This window comes from Cervus canadensis, chromosome 32 (genome assembly GCF_019320065.1).
Source record: "Cervus canadensis isolate Bull #8, Minnesota chromosome 32, ASM1932006v1, whole genome shotgun sequence".
In the NCBI taxonomy this organism is placed as follows: domain Eukaryota; kingdom Metazoa; phylum Chordata; class Mammalia; order Artiodactyla; family Cervidae; genus Cervus; species Cervus canadensis.
The window spans coordinates 32171175-32197265 of record NC_057417.1 but is presented as its reverse complement, the minus strand read 5'-3'; the positions used below and the strand labels follow the sequence as shown (position 1 = coordinate 32197265).

The 26091-nt window shown below is 50.8% G+C and overlaps 1 protein-coding gene across 3 annotated transcripts in view; it reads right to left on the bottom strand.

Moving 5' to 3' along the window:
• Positions 1-521: 521 nt before the first annotated feature.
• Positions 522-26091, bottom strand: part of RNF216 (ring finger protein 216) — a 113587-nt gene continuing 88017 nt past the window's right edge. For all 3 annotated transcript variants that reach the window (XM_043454861.1, XM_043454862.1, XM_043454863.1), the window contains 4 exons: positions 22059-22156; positions 15900-16122; positions 4006-4075; positions 522-3319 (listed from right to left, as the gene is read on the bottom strand). In XM_043454861.1, the coding sequence (XP_043310796.1) occupies positions 3000-3319; positions 4006-4075; positions 15900-16122; positions 22059-22156 (711 nt within the window). In that variant the 3' untranslated portion in view covers positions 522-2999. The remainder of the gene's footprint in view (positions 3320-4005; positions 4076-15899; positions 16123-22058; positions 22157-26091) is intronic.

Sequence of the window (26091 nt, the reverse complement as noted above, 5' to 3'; positions counted from 1 at the left end):
ACCTGGCAGAGGGACTGACCAGGCTTTGTCAAAGGCGATCCTGTGCTGAAAAACACACAGCGACTCCCCTCGTGGTCCAGTGGCTAAGGCTCCTCGCTCGCTGCCAACGCGGGGGGCCTGGGTCCGATCCCTGGTCAGGGAACGCGATCCCACATGCCGCAACCAAGAGTTTGTATGCCACAACCGAGCCCCGGGGCAGCCAAACAAACAGTAAAACTGGACAAAAGTAGCCCCTGTGCCCCACCTGACCTGGGCAGCCACCCAGGCAGGGCGAGTGTGATGGATCGCCCGACCTCCCTCCTGGGCAGGCCTGGCCCCTCGGGGCAGCTCTGGAATCAGATCCTGCAGCTCTTGGGCGGCCCCCCGACCTCTGCTGTGGGAGAACAGTTAGGTGAGGCATTATCTGTCCTGGGATCGGGCTCTCTGTCCAAGCAGCCCTGGTAACTTCGCGGTGGGGTGGGGGGGTGGGAGGCGTGGGGCCTGCCTGATCGTTCTGTGCGCAGAGAAAAGAAACCAGAGAGCAGTCTGCACAAACGTCTATTTACAAAAAAACCAAGTTACATATGATACAGGCTTTTTACACACAGTAGTTTAAACAATTATGTATTTTTACTACCAGAAAGAAAAAAAAAAGTAATAAACTAATCATTTTTGCTGTTTTTATACAATGTGACTGGTCATGCACGCTTGTTTTAAAACCTTTCGCTAAGTGCAAATACTAGATTCCTCTCTCCAGTTTTAAGGCAAGAACAGGACTGCCGCTGGGCAGTCCTTCGCTCCGGGGAGCAAGCCCAGCGGCCCGGAGGGGAAGGTGCTGGCTGCCTCCAGGGCTGCTGTCCCCAGATGGGCTCATCTCCGCGGGTGTCCTGGCGTTAGTGTCTTGAGGCCACTGTCTGTCTCGTCAGATGAGGATGCCCCGTTTCTCCCCCTATCCCATCACCGGGACAGACCGCTTCTCCAGGAGACCGAGACCCAGGTGCTGCCTCCGGGACACGGGGACACCCACAAGCTCATTTTGCAGACACGTGGGGACTTACGTTTGGTGATGGCGCTATGTCCACTGATCTGCCAGCCACTCCACACCCTGGCTGGAGGAGAACACTGGAAATTGGGTGCCCTTGGCTCAGAGAGGAAGGAGTGGTTCCCTAGCTGTCCTGTGCGGCTAAGAACTGCCAGAACTCTTCTCAAAAGATGAGCCTTGGAATTGGCTCCGAGGGAACCATCATTCTGGTCTCACTGTGCCAGGTGACCTCTACACGCCAGGTCCTAGGGCAGTCGCCAGACCAGTGTCGGGCACACACCTGCCGAGGTCTGTCCTGGGGCTGAGAGCCCCAGGCCCTCTGTGGAGCCACATACCCTGGGTCGCAGAGCTGAGGTGGAACCTGGCTCCCTCGTTGGATGATGAATTGCGTCAGAAACCTAGAAGGTTCTGGTGGGCTGGGGTGAGACTGTCAGCAGTTGGGCAGGGAGACAGCACCTGGGGTCACCCTCCCCACCTGGTAGGACACCTGTGGGCAGTTCATGGCTCTCAGAGACTCTCCCATGGGGAAGCAGGGGGAACATGCCTTCCAGGTATGGGAAGAAACCCTGCGGCTGCACCCCAAGGGGCAGGGGCAGGGGGTCGGGCAGGGAGGGCCTCCTGGCAGCAGAGGGTTGGTGTGGCCTCTCCTCAGGCACCTGCCCCCCTCAAGCCCAGGGGATTCCCTATCTGCAAAGCCCAAACCCGGACAAAGAGCAAGGATGAGCAACTCAGCCTCATCTCCTCTCCAGTTTAATCTCTGAAAAACAGCTGAGGCTGGTGGCGGAGGGCGCCCAGGCGTGGAGCGTGTCCCCTGCACTGAGGTCTGTGTGTGAGCTGCGGGAGCCCACAGCCATCCGGGTGTCACCCAGAGAACGGAGGCCAACACCGGGGCCAGGCAGGTTCACCCCACGGGGGCCGCGGCTCTGCACGTGGGCTGGAGTGTGGTGACATGCCGCCAAGCATGTGCCCGCTGGGGCTGGACAGCAAAAGGCCACGGGTGCGTGGCGGGGGCCGCCCCTGGGCACAGCCAGTGCCCCCGCCACACCTTCGGGGAGAACTGGGGGTGGCAAATGCGGCTCCTAGGAGAGCCACCAGGCTGTCACAGCTACCTCAGAGAGGCCTTGTGTTTGGTGAAGATTTTGGGACCCCCCCCACCCCTGGTCAGCTGCCAGCCATGGGGTAGGTAATGGGGATTGAGGGAAACTCTAGTAGGCCACGGAAAACTGAAAACTGAGTGAACAGCAAACGTTTCTTCGGATAAACCACAAATATCCCATTGCATGAAGTGGCTCCCTGTGGTCTCATCTGAGAGGGCCAAGAGGGGAGACCCTGGAACCCCCATGGCAGTGGGGGCCTGGGGGACACAGTCCACAGCCTCCCCCTCACTGGGAGCGACTGGTCAGGGCGGCGGGGCGCATCCCACGCTGGGCAGGCCTCGGAGCAGGGGATGGGAGAACCAGGCCCGCCGGACCTGGGTCCAGTCTCAAGGCTCCAAACTGCGCTGTTACTTCACTTTATTACCGGTCACACTGCTGCGGTGAGGAAGGCTTACATGGTTTTTAACTGAGACTTTTGTTGTCTGCCAGGGGCTGGGGCTGGAGGCAAACATTTCCCTGCATCTACTCCTGCAGGGATATGAGTGACAGATGGGTGCCCTGTGGCCAGGGCCCCCACCTGGCAGCTAGAATGGCAGACTCTTCAGGAAGAGGGCTTCGCTGCCCCTGATCTCTGCCCAGCGAATGCCAGACCAATCCTCATGGGCACCCACAGGGTACCACCACCTGCTGGTCACTCTTGAAGGAGCGCTGGCCCTTCCCAGGAAGAAACTCTGCCCACCCTCCCGAGAGCCAAGTCCACCACCCCTACTTGGCAGGCCCGGCACAGCCATCGGCTTGGGCAGGGGTGGGAGGGAGCATCTGCATCGAGCCTCCGCTGCCAGGCGCTTGGCGGGGCTCCCTGGAGGGGCGGGGCCCAGGCGTCAGAAGCGATGCCGAGGCTGGGGGCCAAAGTGCATGGGCAGGTTGTGCTCCAGGGGCACGTGGACGGGGGCAAATTCGTAGTTGACACGCATGTTGGGCAGGGGCGGCACGTAGGGCGCCGGGATAGGGCCCATGTTGAGGGGGAAGTTGTTGAACACGGGCCGGACGGGCGGTAAGGGGAAGGGCGGATGCACGAAGGCGTAGTGGGGTATCTGCTGCTGGTGCAGGTTCTGGGGCACTGGCCTCGGCAGGGCCTCGGTCCTCTGCACTTTCTCAGGGGGCTTCTCCAAGGGGGGCCCGATGCGTTTGAAGGTGTTCTCTGAAAAGGAGGCAGGATTTAGTCAAGAGAAGGGTTAACCCCACTGTGTGCCGACCTGCTGGGGACCCAGCAGAACTGCTGGAGGTCAGGCCAGCCACCACCGACCTGCCTTCTTCCCGGTGGACACAGGAGGGGTGGCCAGGCCAGAACAAGGCCGACTGAAGTCCCCAAGGCAGCAAGCATGCACGGGTGCAGCCCCCCGCCCAGCAGTCACCAAGGACAAAAGCACACGTTCCCGCGAGCATCACAGCCCACAGGGGTCCCCTTAGCGGAAGGCGGCTCACATCAGCTCAGAACGGCTGGAGCTGCTGTGGGCATCTCTTAAGAGCCAGGGCCTGGGGGCCGCTGACAGGCGCTCCATCGCGTCCCTCCAGCCTCAGAGGGGCCTCCTGTCTTCTTCAGTTGGCTGTGGCTCCTGTTTGCTTCCCAAGTTCAATCTCACCAGCTGTGACCTACCTCCCTGCCCTCACGGAGCTGCTAACACTGCCTCCAAACTCTCGGGACCTTTCCCAGAGGGAGCTGGACCTGTGGGTGGGGTAGACTGGGGCCTGCCTGAGGGACGGCCCTCCCTGGGGGTCCCTGGCGGGCAGGGGGCCAGGATTCCCACAGAGGCAAGCAGTGGGCATCCTTTCCTCCCCGTGTTTACGGACTGCCTGGGCGAAGGGCCTGTCCTGGGGAGAACTTGCCTCCATTCTTTCTTTTCTGTTCCTCTTCAGCCTCCTTCTGGATTTCCTCAATTAGCTTCTCATCATCTTCCTAGAAGAAAAGCAAATGATGACAAGTTTGCTTTCAGCCAGCTCCATGCAGGGCTCAGGCCCTGCTGGGACACGCAGGAGGCCGTGGGTCTGCACACCCCTCATTCCCAGGTCTCCAACAACCTTCTTCCTTCAGCACCAGATGGTGTTCCTGTGAGGAAATCCATCTGAAAGGCTGGGACCAGGGAGCGGGCCTGTGCAGGGCAGGTGGCCGTCTAGGGGCTGGGTTGAGAGGCTGCTCTGTTCACTCAGCTCAGCCTTAAGAACTTCCTGGCAGAGGGCTACCCAAGGGCTTGGGATGGGCTGAGTCTGGAGTGGGCAGGGCCCGAGGCGCTTTAGATCTTGAGTCTAAGCACAGGAACCTTTCTGCGTAGAGCCTGCAAGTCTTGCCGCCTCCCTGAACTGGGCCGGACAAATGACCGTGCTGGCCTGCTGACCCTGAAGCTGGCTCTCAGCTCCCAGTCAGCAGCGGGGGATAGACGGAGCAACATCCTGCCCGCAGAGCACTGGCTGGCCCCTGAGAAAGGCACAGCAGTTTAGGAACAACTCCCTGACAAACGCCAGCTTGGGAGGCCTGCTTCGCTAAGGGGCGACTCAGCTGTGGATGGTCCCAGCCTGGGGACAGGAGCTGAAGAGGGCTCTGGGCACAGGCAGACATGCGGGCTTCACCACGGGCGCGCCGGGGTCCCTGCCATGTGCGTCCCCCCACCTCCGCCTGGCCCAGGCCTGGCCTGTACAGCGTGCTGGGCTTTGACCCGCACCTCAGCGGCCCTGCAGAAAGGCTGGGGGCTGAGAGGACACTCACTGGGCTGAAGACGCACCCACATGGTGCGCGTCTGCTGCCAGCCACAGGGCGGCTGCTGCACTGGCACGGCCACGGGACTCGGGCCCACCCTGGGAACTGGGGGGACGAGGAGCAGAGTGGGCGCTCCAGTCACAGCCTGACCAACCCGAGCGACAGGCAGGCGCGCGCTGTCTCCCGGGGTCCAGCAGCGGCCTCTCCAGGAGTCCAGGGCAGTCAGGCTGGGCAGCAGTGAGGAGAAAGGGCAGGGGCACCCGATGTGGGGGCGGGGAAGGGCGCTGGATCCAGTGCTGCCCCAGACGAGGCACAGGGCAAGGCCTGGTGTGGTCTCGGCTGGAAAACTGTCAGTGATAACTGGATTTTTCATGCCGACTGGATGCTGCCTGGCTGACATCATCCATGGAACTTCGGGGAACTGAGTGGAGAGGATGTGAAGAACACCTGGAACCCTTGGACCAGAGGAAAGCTTGGCAGTCTCAGCGTGGAGCCGGGCCGTGGGAAGTTACTAAGGTCACAGCCAAGATGGTCACCTGTGACTTCAGACACTGACGGCCCTGCCATGATCCTGGAGTCACGAGGGTCACTCCTTCGGCGTGCATCGGACGCCTTCTCTACAAAAATCCTAAGACGTGGTCACCCAGCCTCTCTGCGAACACCCCAGGTGAGGAAACTTACTGCCCTGGAGTAATCGCTCAGCCAATCAACACAAAGAGCACAGGTAACACAGCAGGTGTTGGCGGAGGCAGACCGAAGGTCTTCACATGAAGGTAAACTCTACTTATCTAGGCTAGGAGCTGGCCAGCACCTGCATTTGGTTGCCAGTGGCCAGCCTAGGAAGAAAGGTTAAGAAAAGAGTGATCTAGAAGAATGGAAGGTGGGAGAGCTGTTGCCCTGCCCCGAGAGACCTGGTCCCGCACACTCCTGAACACCCGAGTCTCTTCTGTGACATCGGGTGCTGTAAGGACTGCACGGGCTCGCGTGTGAAAGACCCAGCACAGAGCAAGCGCTCCTCACTGACGGGAGGAAAGCTGGCCAAAACGCCAGGGATGAAGATTTCAGAAAGATGGAAAGTTTCAGAAAACCCCCAGAGAGCTACTTTGATGGTTCCCTGTCCCTGTTGTCTGACTTGAGAACGTGGCGGGTGTAGGAATTCTTTCCGTCAGGAATGTGTACTGGATGCACGGCTCAGAATCGGGGAGCCCTGGCCCCTTCCCCAGGGAGCTTATATGGTTGTGCTGCGAACAGTTCCAGCTGGCTTTCCACTGTGGTATTCTCCGTGGGCTTAAAGAGGACTTTCACAGCACTGAGGACCCACCCCTGCCTCCTGTCCCTCTTCCTCCTCAGACTCTCATTTGTCAGGATGAAGAGTGAGCGGTGCTTTGTGAGTGGAGACTCCAGGTCTCTTACGGCACTGCAAATGGAATGGACGAGCAGGGCACCTGCCACATCTGTATCAACACCAAGTGTCCTGTGATAAATCCGAATGCTCCCGGTAAAAGTTCGCCTCTGAATAAATAAAGGTGGGCGGGAGGCACTTGCACAGCAAGTGTGAGCAGAGCTTCCCGAGTCAGGCCTGCTGGGCCGGCACTGAGCTCCTGGGGGGGCGGGGCCAGGAGGAGCGCGCGCGGCCTCGGCGCTGTCTGGGAGCACCTGGGCCTCCTCCCTTCCTACCTCTGCGCCGGTCACTCTCCTGATTGCTCAGTGGACTCAGGCCTGTCTGTCCTCAAGTTCTGGAATTCCCTGGTTAGGCAGTGCTCTCAGAGTCTAGATACAGTCTGTATTTCACCAGAAAATGTCAGCACTCAACTATTTTGAGCAGTGATTGTTACCATAAATAATGAGTAAATAGTCAGTTATACCTAGAATATGGGTTAGGCGTTTCAGATTTCAACTTTCTCCAACTGGTCGGAGTCAAAGGGCACTAAGTTTAGAAACTAAGAACTAAAACACTTTTCAGTATTTTTTTTAAAGAAAAAATTATGTTTTCAGCCAAATACGTTAGACTCTAAGGGGGGAAGATTTTTTACTTCATCTGGGGTGGAATTCCCTTCCACAAGCAGTTTCCCTTGAGCCCTTAAAATTCCTCAAGAGTGAAGGCAGGCTGAATCGTACACTTTAAGAACATACTTTAAAAAAAAAAAAAAAAAGAACATACTTTATACATATTTTACCACAACTTAAAAAATTAATAATGTTAAAGAAGAGAAAAGGTTTGGGGAGGTTTGCAGGTTTGGGGTTGATCGAGAGATAACACGTGAAGACCGGCCCTCATCAGAACACTCCTGGGTTTGGGTAAGCGGCATGTGGGGCTACTGAGGCTTTTCTAGAGGTGAGCTCCCTTGGGAAACACTCAAGGCACCCCAAGTGTCATCACTCACGGTGATCAAGGACATTGGTGAAGAAGACTTGACATTCTGCAAAGCTAGGACACACCCAGGCTGCTGGAAACTGGGAACAATGGGAGGAAAAAAGAAGCTGAGAGGGCCGAGGGGTGCGTGAACTGGATCAGAGAAGGAACTACCCTCCAGCCCCCAGCAGGGGCTGAGTCACTTACAGGAAATCTAGGTGGGATGGAGGGCTTGCTCACTCCCCCTCCCCCCAACTAGGGAATTTTATCTTACAACAGCATTGTCTTCCTAACAGAAAAGCAGCTGGCACGATGGAAGAACTCCAGCTTCGAAGTTCCACACACCTTGGCCTGGGGACCCCTCTGGTAGGTCCAGAACGACCCTAATAATTTCCATAGCAGGTTTACTGTGAGAAGTAAATTACCTCACCTTTATAAAGTGCCAAGCACAGTGATATAAGGGCATTAATACTTACTGAACGCTTACTATGTGTCAGCTCCTATTCTAAGCACTTCATGAAGATTTCTTAACAACGCCGGAAGTTTGGTACTACTGAGTAATCCCCATACTACAAATAAGGAAACTGAGGCACAGAGTGAGTTTTGAATCCAGGTCTTGCAATCTCAAAGCCTGAGCTCTCAAGCACTTAAACCACCTGTGTTTGAACAGAAGTTTCTGGAACACTGGGACTGGAGGCAGTGTGACTGCTTGCCCTAAGAACTCTCAGGGGTGACTATTTTTAGGCCCCGCTTTGTTCTACAAACAGTGTCTCTTGCCCTCTTTGAAGTATAAGAGAGTTCCTTCTCTTTGGGATGGACATAACTCTGAAATCTTTTTTCTCTACTAAATAAAAGAAGGGAACAGGGCAAAATAAAATACCTCTATTCAAGGAGGTGAACAGCCAATACAGCAGAGACGGATTCCCCTCCCTGAAAATTCTGATTTTTCTTGAGGTCCGCTCACCCAGGAGTGCATGTGACACCTCTTGAAAGATCAGGTCTCTGACTGGCCTCTGAGACCCTCTCCCCACAGCAGGAGGCGAACGCGCAGGCCAGGCTCCATGCCCAAGGCCACAGGACTCACTGCTCCTGACCGGGTACTGTTCAGGCCGTCTCCGCGTGTCCGTGCCTTGTGGACATGGCTCCTCATGAGGCTGCCAAGTTACTTGTATACCTTGGGGTCCCATGGGACTTTCTCCTTATGCCACAGAAGGCCAGGGTTTTGATTCTTACACACATTAAAGCAATCTTGGGAAAAAGAGTTTAAAAAAACACAAGTAAACCTCACCATGTTACCTCAGCAGACAGAACTCCTAGATTTTGGCCTGACCCCTGCTGGCCGCTTCTGTACCCACATCTCACCTGCAAACCCGAGGCCCCCTTCTGGAAGGCCTTGTGCTGCACGCTCTGGTCCCACGTGCCTGTGTGTGCTGCTCCCGCTCACACACGCCTGCACGCCATGTGTCTCTCCCGGCCGCGAGGAAACAGGCTCTGCAATGCAGTTACAGGCTGAGGGTCACTGCCTAAGTGGTGAGGAGTGAGACTGGGACCAGGGCAGGGCCCGGCTGCTCCTCCTGGGCTCCCCGTCCCCAGGGGGCCTGGGCAGATCTGGACTCTGCAGGCAGGCGGGGGCTGAAGCCTTGTGAGTGAGCGGTCAGTGCTGCTCTGACTGCTCTGCCCCCAGTGGGGGTGGAGGCTGTACCGTGCCCCCTTGAGACCTGAGTGCCGCTCTACACCCTGACTGCCTTGGTCACTGGGGAACTGCGGGAGGAACAGACCGCTCTGCCCACATCGCCACACTGGACACCTCGACAGGCCTTGGAGAGTGGCTACCCAGGGCAACATGCCCACCCCAGCACTCCTCTCCGTGGCCTTTGGCTCACGGCTTAAGATGGACCTTGAAGGCCTTCTCTGCCTTCTTTCTACCCCCTCCTAACCTTGGTGAAACCTTGCAAACAGATCCACAGAATGGGCACATAAGTGGATCAAGATCCACAGAATGGGCAAGTCTCAGACTGAGTGTAACAAAACAGCAGGCCTGAGTAGAAGTGACTCTATAGCACTTCCATCACTACTCGTGGCCACACTGGGAGGGGAACCCAGACGCCCCCTACCCCCTGGCCCACGTGCAATGAGAACAGGGAGAACAGGTCTGGTGCTCGCAGTGGGCCGCGCACCCCAAACACAGTGCCAAGGACAAAGGATCAAAGCAGAGAGGGACATGGCGTCTCACCGCCCAGCAGATCTGGAAGAACACTTTATATAAAGAAACGAGTGGCTGCATCTTAACAGGGGGAGGGTTTTGTTTCCTTCCGCTGAATTCCTCTGAGCTCAGCAAGATACAGAAACGCTGGCCTAACCCGGAAGACTCTGACACGCCTGCCTCACATGGTGGGTGGGGAGTGAGGCGAGCCAGAGCAGCTGGGGGCTGGCAGCGGGCGGCCTCTCCCAGTACCAACTCGGCGTGCTGGCAGCTCGCAGAAGTGAGGGGGAAAACCAGAGAGGCTTTCATGAAGGAAAACCACCCCAAACCCCAACTCCTTAAAACGTGTCCCCCAACAATGAAGCCCCACAGCTCTGCCCATGGAGCAGGGTCTGGATGGGAGAAAATGAAGAGAAATTGCAACCGGTTAAAAGGAAGAAGAGAAGGCTTCCACCCATCAGATATTGACAACAAGCGCCACCACGGGCTGAAGGTTCGTAAAACAGATGTCTGAGCACTCAGTGCGTAGCTGTGCTTGTGACGCTTCTGAACATCCTTTTGAGCCTGTTTCCTTCAACACGTCTGGGCACCAGGGATGGCCACCCACTTGCCTGCTGCCAGCCTCCTGTGACCACGAAGGGAGGGTGGTAACGTTTCTTCTTAACTTTTTTTCCCCTTAAAAGGGGACTGAGAATCGCAAGTCAACCGCTGCTCCCCTCCTGCCATTTTGGGAGTGGGGTTGGGGCTGGGATCCAGGTCATGTGTGGCCACAGCTGTTGTTAATAAACTTGCAATGATTTCATAAAAGGCTTCCAAAGAGCTGAGGATTTAGTTTCAAATTATTCCCAGATCGGCTGCAGATCACCAAGCAACACCAGACCCTAACCCCCCAGCGCCAGCTGTCCCCCTGCAACAGGAAATTGGGGGGAGGAGGGTGCACTGCAGCCAGGGTGCGTGTGCTGTGCATTTGGGGTCTGGAAGGCGGGGAGGGGGCGTGGAGGAGATCCGGACAGCGCGCTGGGGAGGAGCGCAGGCTGGACGGCGCTCGGCTGGTTCTGTGAAGACCTCCTTGGGTCATAGAGGCCTGGAACCCAAACCTTTCTGTCGAGTGCTCCCTGGCTGGAACCTGGAGGCGCAGGGAAGGTGGCCACGCTGTGACTCCCGTCAGGCTCAAGGACGCAGCCTGGGCTGGGGCGCGTGCTGAACGCGGCCCAGGCCGACAGGCCGTGTCGAGTGGACTGAGCCACGCTGCCTGCCTCCTTGGTGCCGTGCTCGAGTCACACCTGGACTGACTGGGGACACTGTCGAGGCCCCTTCCTACATCTGCAACTTGCTTGGTGAGGGCCCAGCCCTCCGTGGAGGCCTTTCCCTTCACAGGGCTCAGGGAGTGGTGGGCAGCTCCTGTCCTTGTGACCTCGCTCGCTCCAGAGGGCGGAGGCTTTGGGATGAGGGAGCTAACATCTGCCTGAAGACCTGGGCCTGCATCCTGGTTTTACCACGTGACCCGAACCCTGGTCCTCACCTGTAGGATAAGAAGGCGGCCCCGCCCCCACGCTCTAACAGCAACAATAGCATTTAGACATGAGGTTCACCTTAGCATCTTGTTTCTTCTACAGAAGGTACATTTTAAAAGTTAAGGGGAAAAACCACTGAAACTAACAATTAGTTACCAACCTAAAGTCTGGAGTATCTTTCTGAAGCTCTTCCCTAGAAGGGTCTCCACCTTTCACTCCCCAGTCCTCTCTGAAACACTTTTACTTCCTCTTCTTTTCCCAGGCCACTCAAACAAGAGTCTCAAAGAAGCCCCGTGTCCCCAGTGCCCGACCCGTCAGGAAGACAGATGCTGGTCCAGGCTGGGTGGTGCTGCAGCCAACTGAGGGCAGAGGGCCGGTGGGCAGCTTTGTTTAAGATGTGGAGAGAACAGAAGACCTGAGATCAACACAGGCCACTTTTTTTTTTTTTAAATCTGGCTGCACCACGCAGCTCACAAGATCTTTGTTCCCCAACCAGGGCATGAAGCCGGGCCCTTGGCAGTGGGAGTATGGAGCGCTAACCACCGGGGGTGCCCCATGTCACATTTTACTGACTATAATCTTCTGCAAGTTTCTACATTTATACAACTGGGATGATACAGCTGCCTTAGAGCATAGTCACAAATAAAATATATTAACACATACTAATGTCAGGTTCAATCCACTGTAGGTTTAGGAAAAATAAATAAGTCTCCTGACCAAATGGCTAGGCGATAATGGTGCCAAATTGTAAACTGGTTGTAAAAGCCCTAGGGTTTTATTTGAACTAAACATGCCTCAAATTCTTATATTTAAAAAACAAAGAAGTTGTAGAGAACAATTCTGTGCAGTTTCTGGTAGCCAAAACCCAAGATAAAACCAACTTTGTTTTGTATTTAAAGAGAAAATGCTCTTATGAATTTTGTCCCACTTCTAGAATCCAGCCTGCCAGGCGACTGCTCTGAACATGGCTGCTAACAGTAAGGTGTAACTCGTTAACCCCATTAGGTTACCACTTTTTTGGACAAGAAAAAAGCACATTCAGGTCCAGTAAAGTCCCAGGGCAACCCATCCCCCACTGCAAAATAATGTCTGTTCATTTACAGGTTGTGATTTGGCTGTGCATTCTGACCCCTAAACTAGAAAACTGTGGTTTGTTGTGACTGGCTTGCTTCTGTTACTTTTTTCCTTCCTAAAAAGACACCTTGTTTTACAAGACTCTTGGTTGAATGTTTTGAGCTTATTTTCAACAACTAACAGATAACTGACAGCTCTCTAATATGGAGTTAGTTCAGTTCCCAAGCAATCCGCAGTCATTAAGGACAGAAACTCAACTTCCCTCCAAACCACGAAGGGATAACTCCCTCACGGACAAATGAGAGATTCTTCCTGGCCTTGATGGTTAATTAAGCCAGAGAGAAGGGTGGATGACAGGGCATGCTTTGTTTCCCTGGACTTCTGAATGGCTTTGTGTTCCCAGAAGCCCCAACAGATGCTGGGTTGGAATTCAATCGGTCTCCTGGTGAGAATCAAGGAGACGGGGCTGATCCCAGTTTTGATGGGAACAGGACAAGTGGAACAGAATCTCTGGCTGTGGCTGCCCGAGGAAATCACAGGGATTTGTGCTGGCCTGACCTTTCTTTCGAACTTTATTTTGAGCAAATACAGAACCTTTCTCAGGGTAGAAGAGGACAGTTCAACAAGAAAACACAGGGCAGTTGCATGCTGTGGCGCCCAAACAAGGTAACAGAAGGAAACTTTATAATCAATTCCACGTGTGGGAAGAAAAGAGGTGGCGGGAGAAGGAAGAACGAGAAGTAGCAGAAAGGAAAGCGGGGCTGAGAGGAGGCCCGACCGCCTGCAGCTCACCCTCCTGCACACGGCCACTCCCACACTGCTCTTTGTTTCTGGAGAGGAGAGCAGCCTAGGAAATGCTTCCTAGGAGCTCCAGCTGAAGAAAAAGACCCCATTTCTTCACCAAGTCCCTAAAGATGCGCAGGCGCCCAGCTGCTGGCTGGCTGGGACCCAGGAAGCGAGAGTCAGCGAACGGCCAGGTCCAGGGCGGGGAGTGTGGCTACAAGGCAGTGTCGGGCACCCGGGAGAGCACATCCCACTGTGCCTGCACCTCCCCCCGGCTCAACCAGCAACAGGAGGGGACTGTCTAGCTCCAAAGTCACCCCTTAAGTCGATTACTTCCTCAGCAACGGGAGGGTAGGCTTGCTAAGGGTCTTGCTGGGTCACGGGGCTGTGGAGTAAGAGTGGTTCCTGGGTTCCTCAGCCTGGTTTTCCACCCAGGAAGGAGACTATTCCTGGCGTGGAGATACAGGATTTTCAAGAGTACTCAGCGCTTTTCTGAACCTGTGGGGAGCTCTGAGGATGAGGCCGCCTGCCTGGTCTGCTGTAGCTTTCAACAGGGGCTGGCCCAGCACCCCAGCACCTTTTCTTACTAGGGATGCTGGAGATGTTCTACACCAGGGTAAAGACTGATGGCTAACAAGTCTTTATCTTTGACTTATAAAATCCCAGCCTGAACTAGGACTCAGTGTTTCAGATTTGGATTAATGGTCAATCTTTAAAAACTGGAAGATTTCACACTAAAATACAGATCTCTAACCTCTCTGGGGAAACGGAAGCCATAGTAACACTGAGCACAGTCTCATCTGGCAACGAACTACGGGGGCCAAGCAGCAGTCCCGAAGATGGTGTCCACCTCTCCGTGTGCCCCAGTCCCCACATCCTACCGTCCCACAGTCCTGGCCTACTCAACACTCACCATCGTTTATGTACTTGCCCCTGGGCTAACTTGGGTCTGTGACCCCATCTACGTGCTATTTGTGTTCATGTAAATCTTTCCACGTTTTTCTTTTTTCCTCTCTTCATGTTGTTATATATAGATACACGGCATCACTTTTTACAGCTATATGCCGTCTTGGGCTATCCACCACTCTGTACTTAAGACAGGAGGGAGAGAGAAATGTCTGTCATATCTAAGCCACTCTTATTTCTGGGCTTTCTCTTACCCACATCCAAATTGATCCTTATTACTATATGGATATTTACAGATTTCTAACTCAGTCACATTACTCTTTACATATTAACAATATATGTATCTACATAATTTATGTGTGACAACTATTTCCTCCAGTTTTTCATTTATCTTTACCTTTGTTTATGGTGTCTTTTGCCAAAGAGGATTTATGTTTCTCAGCCTGGCCTTGAGGCAGTGCTAAGAAGGACCCTGCCTTCTCCAAGACTATAAAAGTCATCTCTCCTTTGTTTTCTTGAAGCATTTTCAGATGGCTTGTCCAGTGCCCTCCAAACAGCTACTGAATGTTTCCCTCTCCACACAGTAGTCAGCATGACCTCTAAAACTTAAACTAGGCCGAGTCACTTGTGTCCTTCCGGCTTGCGACAGCTCCCCCCAGCCACTCGGTGAGACCCGCCGGCTGCTTCAGCGCCCACCTCCCTCACCTCCCTCCCCTCGTTCACCACCTGCAAGCCACACCAGCCTTTTCTGTTCCACAAACAGGCTGAATTTGTTTGACTTCTTTGGCCTGCCTGCAGGTCTCACTGCAAACGACGCCTCCCAGAGAGGTCTGCTGAGATGACTTCCCGCTCCGGCTCCTGTCCCTCTCCACCACATCACTCTATTCTTCCTGCACTGCACCAACCACAGAAAGGGCTTTTGTCTTAAACTTAGTAAGACTGTAAACTCCATGAAGACTAGTCCTAGAACACCGAGGAGTTACAAATGAAAGAACGGATGAATCTATCATTTCTCTAGGGATCTGAATGAAAATTTTATCACTTCAAATTCTTAAGGGGCTGTTCCTGTCTCTGCTGTCTCCCTTTGCTCTATCTGCCTATTCCTGCATTAGTCTACATGACTTTGACTGGTGCAGCTTCATAGTAAAAATTAAGTCTCATTTTCAAAATTATAGGTAATTTTTTGATAAAAAAAAATCCTACTGAATTTACATAAGAATTGCAGTAAACTTCTAGGTGACTCTGGACACAAGTGTGAAGTGAAAGTTGCTCAGTTGTGTCCGACTCTTCGAGACCCCATGGACTATACAGTCCATGGAATTCTCCAGGTCAGAATACCGGAGTGAGTAGCCTTTCCCTTCTCCAGGGGACCTTCTCAACCCAGGGACTGAACCCAGGTCTCCCGCATTGCAGGCAGATTCTTGACCCAGCTGAGCCACAAGGGAAGCCCAAGTATACTGGAGTGGGTATCCTATCCCTTCTCCAGCAGATCTTTCCAACCCAGGAATCGAACCAGGGTCTCCTGCATTGCAGGTGGATTCTTTACCAACTGAGCTATCAGGGAAGCACTTTATACAAGGTAAATACTATATAAATAGTTGCTGGCATGTGGCAAATACAAATTTTGCTTTTTAGAACTTTCTGGAAATTTTTTTCCCTTGAATATTTTCGATACATGGTTGGTTGAATCCATAGATGCAGAACCTGTAGATATGAAGGGCTGACTGCATTTGTCTTTTTATCATCCAAAGGTATCATATAGTAAACTATTATGAATAGCTATTAATACTGAACCATTTCTGAACATCTGGAACATGGTCATGGTTTCTATTTGGTGATGTTTTATTTATATTCAAGTGAGATAAACCTGTTGCTTTCTTTTTCAGGGTTACCTCTGAGAGGTTTGGGTATCAGCATTTGGCTGGCTTTACACAGATACATGTAAGACATGCCTTACTTTTCTATGCTCAAAAATATTTTGAATGGCATACACAATTTCATACCCTAAAGGATTAAAAGACTTCTCTTATAAACCACAGGGCGACGCTGCTCTCCGCAGAGTGGCTTTAGCTACTTTCTCAGCTTTCGTGTGTGTTGCCATCAGTGTGCAGTGCCCTCTCTCTCATGGGTCACAATGTACCAGGCATGTTGATACTTGCCCCCTACAAAGTGAAAGGCAGCCATGCGTTCACTTACAGTGGGGTCGGTCCAGAGAGAGCATCGGGAACACTCCTGGCAGGGGGCTCCTGGGGAGCGAGGGTGCTGGCAGAAGTGGTCGTAGCCACTGATGGACACGCGACAGAGGTAGCACATCTGGGCCCCGCAGCGGCAGGACATGCGGTTGCAGCCTTCGGACTTGATGAGGCCGGTCCCACACTTGTGGCATTTCCTAATGCGGGCGGCAGTCATTTTTTCTTCACTTAAAGAAATAAAGAAAACATGATTGGAGATAGCAACGAAGATGAAAGAAAAATATTATGGCTGTTCAAGTGTTTCTTTTCACAGATAATGACTGCTTGGTTCTTCTAGTGACATTCAAAGGGTGAAAAGAATCTATGTTTTGGAGTCTCAAAACTGGCTTCGCTTTTTCAGTTCGATGACCCTGAGTAAATCATTTAACTGCCTGGAGACTCAGTTTCCTCGTTTTCATAGTGCTTTGAAAGAGGATTACAGATAAGATACAAGGCACCCTGGGTCACAGTGCCTGGCACCAGGGGTTTAGAAAATGATTACTCTGTTTGTTATAGGAGTCCCTAACAGGCCTAAAATAGAAAAAAAAACTCAGGGTCTTCCTAAAGAATGTTTTTTATATACACAAAGCTGGATAATGGAGAGCCAGTAAACCTTAGTTATACACACCTTATATTTTTAAATACCTGACATAGGGCCAGGGCAGACACACCTGGGGGCCAGCGGATAGCCACTTTAGGACTTCTTCCTGTTGGCAGAGCCTGCCTCCTCTGACAAACTGGCCTGTTGGAATCCTACATTCCCAGGTCCCTTGCAGCTAGGCGATGGGCATGCATATGACTCAATCCTGGCCAATGGGAAGCTTGCGGGGAGGCTACTTGCTTCCAGAGGCACTTTAATTGATACCTACAGTCAAAATGGCAGGTCTCGGCTCTTTTTCAATAGCGGCAATGCTGAATCAGTTACTTTTAACGGCGCTGTTCCTAACTCTGAAATAACATGTGCCAACTCTGCCTGTAACGCTCATGTGTCTGTCTTCCTCTGCTGCGCTCAATTCCTGAAGGTAGAGGGCTGAGGTTGTGCTGCCTCTACCCAGCCGGCATGAGATCTGTCCCAGCTGGACCCAGCTGTCCCTGCTGAGATCAAGACGAGCACGAAGGAGCCCAAGGGTGCACAGCCCTGAAGGACTCATCCTGCTGCTCGAGCACATCTCTCCTCTCCAACCAGGGAACGGCCTCAGTGCAAGGACTATAACTGTCTGGGGATGAGCTCTGATCCACACTCTCCCTCCTAGAGCTGAGACGATGCAGCCTTGTTCCTTCCACTACTCCCCGTTTTTCTGCTAATAAGGAGGAGTAGCCAGGTGAGTGTGGGGCAGGCAAGTGTTTGTTTTTTTTTTTTTCAGGCAAGTGTTTTTAAACACTGATGTTCAGAAGACTATTGTGATATGCTCCTCAAAAGCCAGATCATGTGTTTAAAAGATAGAAAAATGCATTAGGAAACTGGCTGCTATTCACTGAGGTCTAATTTCTGAATGGTCCAAAATGAAGGCAGAACTCTGGCTTGAAAAGAATTTAAATCCAGTTCAAGTTACGGAAGAACAAATGAGTTCTCAGTTTTGCTGAACAGGAAACAAGGTCAAGGGGACAAGGTTTTAAAAAAATAAGTTTATTACTGTCAACACTGTATACATGTTCACGATTTCAGTGAGCTCAGCAACTGTGAACACATTTCTCAATCCTCCACGGTAAGACTCACAAGGTTCTGATGAAAGGGTCTGCCGTCTGAAAAGCTGTGGCCACAACACAACTGTGACTCTCCCCACAGCAGGAGCCTGCTGTAAGCACACCCTGGAGACCGAGGGCTGGCCGGGGGCTGCGGCACTCTGGGGGCCGGGGCCGGGGGCTGGAGGTTGCGGCACTCTGGGGCCGGGGCCGGGGGCCGGCTCACTTCCTACCTGGGCAGCCCCTCAGCTGCAGGGTGGGGAGCAGGGGCTCCCGAGAACACTGTCCTTTCCAGGAAGAAAGCACAGGCCTGCTTGTTCACCACGCTGTGAGTCGCCAGTGTGAGGTAACACTGGGTGTGGTGGGGGCAGTCATGGCAGTTCCAAATGGATGGAGGAATATAAAGAACACATACAACTCAACACTGCTGTAATGTTCAAACAGCTGTTCACACTGCAGGAATATCTATTCAAGTCCGTTTCTGCAAAACAACAGTGCTGGATGCAGCCAGAATGACCCTGTCCCAAGAAAGGACTGCCCTTAAGGGGTGTGGTGACCACCTATCCAGTGATGTGAAAGTGCAAAATGGCACTGGGGAGAAATCACAGTTGGCTTTTTCGGGAGGAGGGCGATTTGGCGAGTCAATTCTAAACGAGGCAGGAAGCAAACAGGCCCACAGGATGTGATCGTTTGCAGGAAAGGAAGTGAGGCTTGAGCTGCAGCTGTGTGTGCTGACCTTGTGTCCAAACAGGAAGGCCCACTGCCCCCGCTTGGCACAACCAATCCAGAGTCCGTGATCCCTTGCTTATCTGTTCTCACCACTACTGAAGTACGCTGGGAGCACCTTCTGGGCACTGTCTATTTCTTGTGGCACATGCTATTTGAAATCTTAAATGGCTTTCCTTCATGAGCATGTGTATATATTTTTTTGGTGAAGACATGACACAAAAAATTAACCATTTTATCCAGTTTAAGGTATACAATTCAGGGATATCCAGTGTATTCCCAGTGTTGTACACCCATCACCCTTATCTGGTTCTAGAACACTTTCATCATCCCCCAAGCAAGCTCGGGACCTATGGAGCAGTCACTCTCCCCAACCCCCTTTCCATTGCAACCGTTAATGTGCTTTCTGTCTCTAGTGGGTTGGCCGATTTTGCACAGAGGCAAATATTCATGTTCCTATGAGTATTTTATATACATGGAATCACGTAAGATGCGGCCTTCTGAGACTGGCTTCTTCCACTTAGCCTGTTTCGAAAGCTCATCCATGGTGCAGCCAAGTATCTTCACTCCCTTTCTATGGCTGAATAATACTCTATGACTACAATACACTTGGTTGACTGTTCATCAGCTGGTGGACACTGGGGCTGTTTCCTTCTTCTGGCTAACACCAACAGTGCTGCTACCAACACTTTTGTACAAGTTTTGCTGGGACACCTGCCTCATCTCCCACCACTTATTATGCTGTATCTTATGATTCAGCAACAACCTGCTCGTTACGCCCTGCGTGTACCCTGCTGTTTCTTACTTCTGACAGTAGGCTACTGGGGGTTCCTTGGCTCTCTGGTCCATGGCGTAACAGCTATGTGGGGCAGGCAGCAGAGAAGCAGAAGCCCCTGGAGCCCCCTCTCCCCACCAACAGTGACACCAGGTTCCTGTGAGCATCTCTGAGACTGGCGCCACCATCAAAAGCTTCAAAGACGCAGGGCTGCTGATTCCCAACATATCTCCTTTACTCCTCTGACTGGTCTGTACTGAGGAATGGGTCCTGGAGAATGCACCCCCACAGGCCTGATCAGATGCTAGCTCTCACCGCAGCTGCTGTTCCAGATGTCACCAGAACAAACAAACAGAACCTCTGGCAACTGGGTATACAGCTATTGATCTGGAAAAGCCTTTTACTTTCTGTCCAATAAGCCGAGAACATAGAAGCAGTTGGCAAGGACCTTGATCATCTGTCACCCAACAGATAACACACTGGACCACCATTCTAATGACATGCAACTAGAACCCAGGGAACAGGAAGCAGCAGGCACTCTAGTATACATTAATATGGTGTATGCGTGCCATAATATGGGAGATAAATCCCTTAAAAATACAGATATCTCTAATTTCTATGAATCTCTGGTAGTTTGGAGGTCAGGTGTGTATATATCAAGCTATTATTCCCCCCAAAGCTAACTACACACTGCTGTATTTTGTATTCCCACCATGAAGAAAGAAGTCAGACATTTGGGAGACCTTTCTGCATTTTGGAATTAACATGTATCACATCTGGATATGTGATTCTGATCCATTTACTGCTGAGACAAAAGGCCAGGTTTAAGCAGGAACTAAACCAAGAGAAGCCTTCCAAGCTATGTTCCAAGTGTCTACCGCAGACTAACAGGCTGAATGGAGCTGGTCGCAGGAATTGACAGGAGAGTCAGAATGGGGGCTGTGCTTTCAAAAAGTAACCAACTCTGGGAATTCTCTGGTGGTCCAGCGGTTAGGACTTGGTACTTTTACTGCAGAAGCCAGGGTGATCACTGGTTGGGGAACTAAGATCCTGAAAGCCACATAGTGGGACCAAAAAAAAAAAAAAGTAACCAACTCTTTTAAGAAACATCTCTGGGTCTGTGACTGAGTCTTGGAGTAGTTCAAATGCCCGATCAGGGGGCCATCAAGAATCAGTTTATTGAGCTGGGCAAAACTCTATCACCAAGTGCAAGCAGAATACATACAACCAGGTGTGAGCAGGCCTTGAATGCATGAAGTTGTCTGTTTATGTACTTTGTCACATTTATAAATCAGGGCCTTCTAGTTAAAATACAACAACAAAGAGCTAATAGTTATAGAAAACATCATGTGGCAAGAACCATCATGGATGCTTTAATCTGCACAACTCTACAAGTAGATATGATTATGCTCTATACCCTACAGATAAGAAAATTTTTAAAATTAATTTAATTGGAGGATAATTACTTTATAATACTGTAGTGGTTTTATCCACACATCAACATGAATCGGGCACAGGTATACATGTGTTCCCCCATCCCGAACCCCCTCCCACCTTCGTCCCCACCCCGTCCTATCCCTCTGGGTTGTCCCAGAGCACTGGCTTTGGGTGTTTGCTTCATGCATCGAACTTGCACTGGTCAAGAGATAAGGAAATTTCTAGGCACAGAAAGATTAAAAAATTTGCTCCAGGCTCTTGACTACAGGTAACCCCAATCTGATCATATGACTCCTTAAGAGCAGAGTAAGCTTATCTCTGGTCAGACAAAGATGGAAAGATGGACAAAGGAATCAGAGAGACATGAGAAGAATTCCACCACCCTTGGCTGGCTTCAAAGACAGAGGAAGAAGGCCATGAGGCAAGGAGTGTGAGAGCTTCCAGAAGCAGAGAATAACCTTCGGTTCACTGCTGCTGAGAAAATGGGAACCTCAGTCCTATAACCTCAAAGAACTGTATCCAGTCCCCTGGATAATTCAGGATATTCTTCTCAATTTCAAGTTCAATAACCTTACATTTGGAAAGTCTCTTTTGCCATGTAAGGTAACATATCCACAGGTTTACAGATTCCACAAATTAGGGAGACATGGGACACTTCTGAGAAACATTATTCTACCTACTAACCTTGTGGCAGACAGCAAAGCCGGGGAGCTCCTTGCCCAGATTCCAGTTCCTGCTCTGCCAGTAACCGCTGTATAAGCACGTTTACTGGGGCTCTCTGTGCTTCAGGTGTTGTCATTCGTGAAATAAGGATAACAGTACCCATCTCTGGTGGAGACTTGGAGACTGTTAACCACCCTAGATGGCCATTTCCCACTCCATTTTCTTGGTTACAAAACCCACTCCTTACCCTTCAAATTTAAGTTGGACCAAAAAATCAGCCAGCTAGAGACTACAGATGGAGACTGCCTTGGGCCGCTCTGACCACGTGGCTCAGTCTAGACCAATAGGGTGTGAGCAGAAATAATGTCTCTGGTCTCTCTCCTTTCCTACAGGCTGGAGCGCAAATATGGTTGCGCTTAGTCACAACCACAGAGGTGAGAACACTCCTCTAGGGAGCTACGAAGTGATGAGATAAAGAGAGTGAGGTTTTCGAATGACCTCACAGGACAGATGTGCCCTATCTGCCTGGCAGGGCTGGACTATTATGAGAGAGAAATAGACGTCTGTATTATGTAAGCCAAGGCACTTGAAGAGTCAGTGTCTGTAAAGGCCCAGACACATAAGGAGCGCTACACAGTAATGGTTCTCACTGACGGCAGTATGTTGCATCCCAGAGGTCGTAATGGGGTTAGGTTGTTTCCTTGACCTTATTCTAGACTGAAGTAGCTCGAGAGCTTGTTTTTTCACACAGCATTTACTGCCCGCCATGCCCCGCCCAAAAGACAGGTTAATGGGGGAGTTGAAAATCAGTCAGTAGGCTCCCCAATTCATGTTACTCACATAGACGTTCGGTACTTGATGTCATCTTTTTCAGCCAGCTCCTCACAAGTGAGGCCATTGTGCTCTTTCCAGAGTCCTTGACACTTCCTACAGGTTTCCTGGGGATAAAGGAGAGACACAAAGACAGCTCTTGGTGAAGAGACACTATATAAGTTTCCGTTCAACAACAGGGAATGTGAAATAAGCTTTACTTGGCTTGAATTCTTTTGGAGGATCGCTCTCTCTTTCAGCAGGGATATTTCTTAAGACATCTCAACAGAAGAAGTAAGAATCGTTAGAAGGAACCATGGGGAAATTTTCTGCTCTTTAGATCAAAATAAAGCACTGTTCCCATCACCCAATTTGTATAAGGCTTTCTAAAAATTCCAAGAGTCACCTGAAAAAACCACAGAGGATAGATTCATGTGGTCTTGGGCTTTTAAAATTAAAATGCTGTGAGCTGTTTGAGGGCTGGTTCCACCCACTATTCCAGCACTGGTCTGGCAGAGACCACTTGTGTTAAACTGAACCGAAGGACACTCTAGATTAGGATCACTAGGGGTCGTTAAGTTAACGTCCCCTCAGCCACCCCTCACTCAAAAAACATGGCTATCATCCTCCACAGCTTAACTTCATTTATAAATATAAATTTTAAAAAGTGTTACTTTTTATTCCAGGACCCTTCACAGTTTACAAAATATTCTCATATATGCTGGAAACCATCTCACATCAACAACAAGAATTTAAAGAAACTTGAATCCGATGTAATTTCCATAAATGGAAATCACCACCCTAATAAGTACAATGAAGGAAAAGATTGTGTTATCAGCTTTGTTTGGCCTGGGGGCCAGTGAAGGCTTGAGGAAGTAGAGTCTGAGATTAGGAAGATGAGTCAAAGAAAGCAAAAGGAGAATAGCATTCCAGACAGAGGAACAGTAAGAAAAAGACGGTGGCAGAGGAAGTTGGGTAAGTTTGGTCCCTGTAGCTGGACTGCAGATACTGAAAATAGGCTTGGCGAGGCCCACTGAAGCCTGTCCGTGTGAGGCTTTGTAGGACATGATTATTGGTCTGACTTTTATCCTAAGAGTGCTAGGAGGCATCAAAAGGTGTCAAGCATGGAAGTAAGACAAGCAGGTTGCTGATTTTAAAAGATGATTCTGTGTAGTAGCATTTCTACATCAAAAAAGGTGGTGGTGGGAGAATACAGTGATATACAAAAATCAACCTGAAAGGATACCCAAGAATTGGTAGTACTGATTATCCGGAGTGGCTGGAAAGCGGGCTGTAGGCTCCTTGTATCATATATTACATAAATGCACTACCTAATTAAAATATAAAATTTTAAAAGATAAACAGAATGACTGCATGAGGAACCGCGAACCTGAATAAGTCTTGTTCATAAAAGGCTTCAATCAATGGGATGGGGTGGGGATAGGGTTGAGAGGAGCTGGTCAGAGATTGTCTGTTAAATGCCGTTGCTTCCAAAAGGTCCTGATGCTGTCTGGTCTACTGCCTACATCTGTCAGCAAACAGAAGCTAAGTCAGCAGTGACTTCACTATTATACACCCAAACATAAAGCAGCACAAAACTCATTTTTAAAAGACCTTGTGCCTGACTATTCTAGGAAACTGGAGGATAGACAACAGCTGGAGAACAGATGAGCTGGTATCTGGCCCTAACCTTCAAAACAATACCAACCTAGCCACCCACCAGGCGTAACAGCTCGAAAATAATACAGAGCATCGAGAGAGTGCTTTCCAGCACTCCTGGTGACCCAGTTATTAATCATGGGACCTTCTGCATAGGGAAGAACCCGTCTTCTAGGTGAGGCACAGGCCCACAACAGTAAGCTGAGCCGGTCAAGCCGAGTCAGCTGTGAGTGAGGGGTCACCGTGAAGCCACTGCTCACTTCCAACGTCACAGTGGCTCTCCCGTGGGTCCACGTGTGGATTTTCAGGCATGTACTTCTCGCTGAAGGGATCAGCGGTCCCAACGAATAAAATGAAATGTCTTTTGAAGAGACTAGAAACCCACAATTAAAACAGACAAGCAAAGAGCAGGCTGGGTGGATTTCACGTTTGGAGCTTTCTCTGTTGTTTCTTCACAACATACCCTCTCTTCTAAGCACAGTGGGCATTTTACTAAGAGGGAATCCTCTCCTCTCAAGTACAGCTAGGCTTTGTTCCTAAATGCAAGAGTGCTTAAACAGTATTAGAAGGAATGTTCTGGAACACTTCTAACATGAAGACAGTCAATTCTTCAAAGTAAGGTTAATGAAAGTCCCAAGGACCATTTGTAAGGCAGAGTACACAGCTGACAAGGAACTTCAAAACACATGGGACGTGCACATCCTGGCTCTCAAGTTTAATCAGGAGGCTCTCCATCACCCTTGTGCATTTTCAGAGCAGGAGGAAGCAGCTGAATTCATCACCATCCCAAATACACACAGAAGTCAGCTCCTTCCTTTTTGATGAGGAAGGCATGCACATACTGGTTACCTCATTAAGGAGCAGCAACCAGTCCGTATTCCTCATGGTATCAGAGAGATTTCTGGTTAAGTTTTTATGCTGCCCTTTAGCGCTCAAGATGCCTCAAGGTGGTCTGCCTATTCATTAAGGTCTCAACTTTGCACTATAAAGAAAGCACTTGATGGCTTCTCTTCATCCATTTTCTGCTGCTTAAATGTTTAATGGATAAGGCAGAAGATCACGTTTAGTTTCAGATGACCCTGTCAGGGAGCTGACATTTCTTCACAGGAACAGCTTCCTCAAAGGCTAGCGGATGATGTCCCAGGTCATCATCTACACGAAGCAGGGCCTCCTGCTGCTGGCAGAGAACCTGAGAGGAGACCAAGGGTGACAAGGGTCCAAGTCACCAGACTCAGCGCTCTGCTCGCCATGCCCCCAGGTCTGCTCTGAAGTCGCTGGGCTCCTTGTCACTCTGCATCTTACCTGCCTGACTCCAGCTTTGTCTCAGAAGCGGAACAGAGTATAAGCTGCTCCCTTACTTCTGAATCATTCCTCCAGGGAAGCTTCCAGACTTACTCTCCTGGGGAGAGACGTCGCAGGCCTAAGATATGGGGCATGGGGCTGTGGCCAATTCAAATAGAATCTCTGAATTCCAGGTCTCTGCTCTGCCATCTCAGGTACTCAAAAAATGACGGGGCTGTAAATCCTCAGAACTCTTAAATAAAAGATGAGGCCCAGGCATGTGACCATTCACAAATGCTTAGCATACTCTAGAAGCCACAGGGCTGTGGGCATTCAGGCCACATGTGTCTTCCAGTTGTCAGAGTCACTGGTTCTTTCCACCTCAAGACCCAAATGACTCATGGATACTAGCCGAATCACTAAGAGTTTCACAGTAAGACAGAAAAACCGACAATGAGATGGATGCTAGAACCCCTGGGAATCAATAAAGCTTGGCCAAGTCAAAGCTCAGGCACAATCAGTGGGCTTTCCTTCCTGTCACTAAGGGAATGTGAGAAGTTCTACTTTCTCTATGGTAAGGGTGCTGAGGAGGTTAGATACATGAGCAAACCAAGCACAGTGCAGTGGAGGGAAGTGTAACAGTGTACACGTGTGTGCGTGTGCACACACACAGGCACACGAGAGGCAGCAGAGTAGGGGCTAAGTCAGACAGGGATTCTCTGAGGAGCTGGCACCTTCATGGGACTGAATAAAACCAGTGTCATGAGTGATGAGAACACACAGGCAGCCAGCATCCTGTCTGGATTCACATCTTTTAGTGAAGCGCCTCTCCCAGCTACAACAGCCATTGAAGTATGTAGAATGTACAACCAGGGACTTCCCTGGTGGTCCAGTGGTTAGGACCCCAGGCTTTCACTTCTGAGGCCATGGGTTCAATCTCTGGTCAGGGAACTAAGATCCCCAGAAGCTGCACGGCACGGCCAAAAAAAAAAAAAAAAAAGAGCAGAATCAGACTCTCAAACATTTCAACTATCAAACATACTCAATGTGCTAACATTTTAATGAGCACAAAAGGTTTTAATATCATTAAATAAAAAATTTTTTAAACTAAAATTATTTAAAA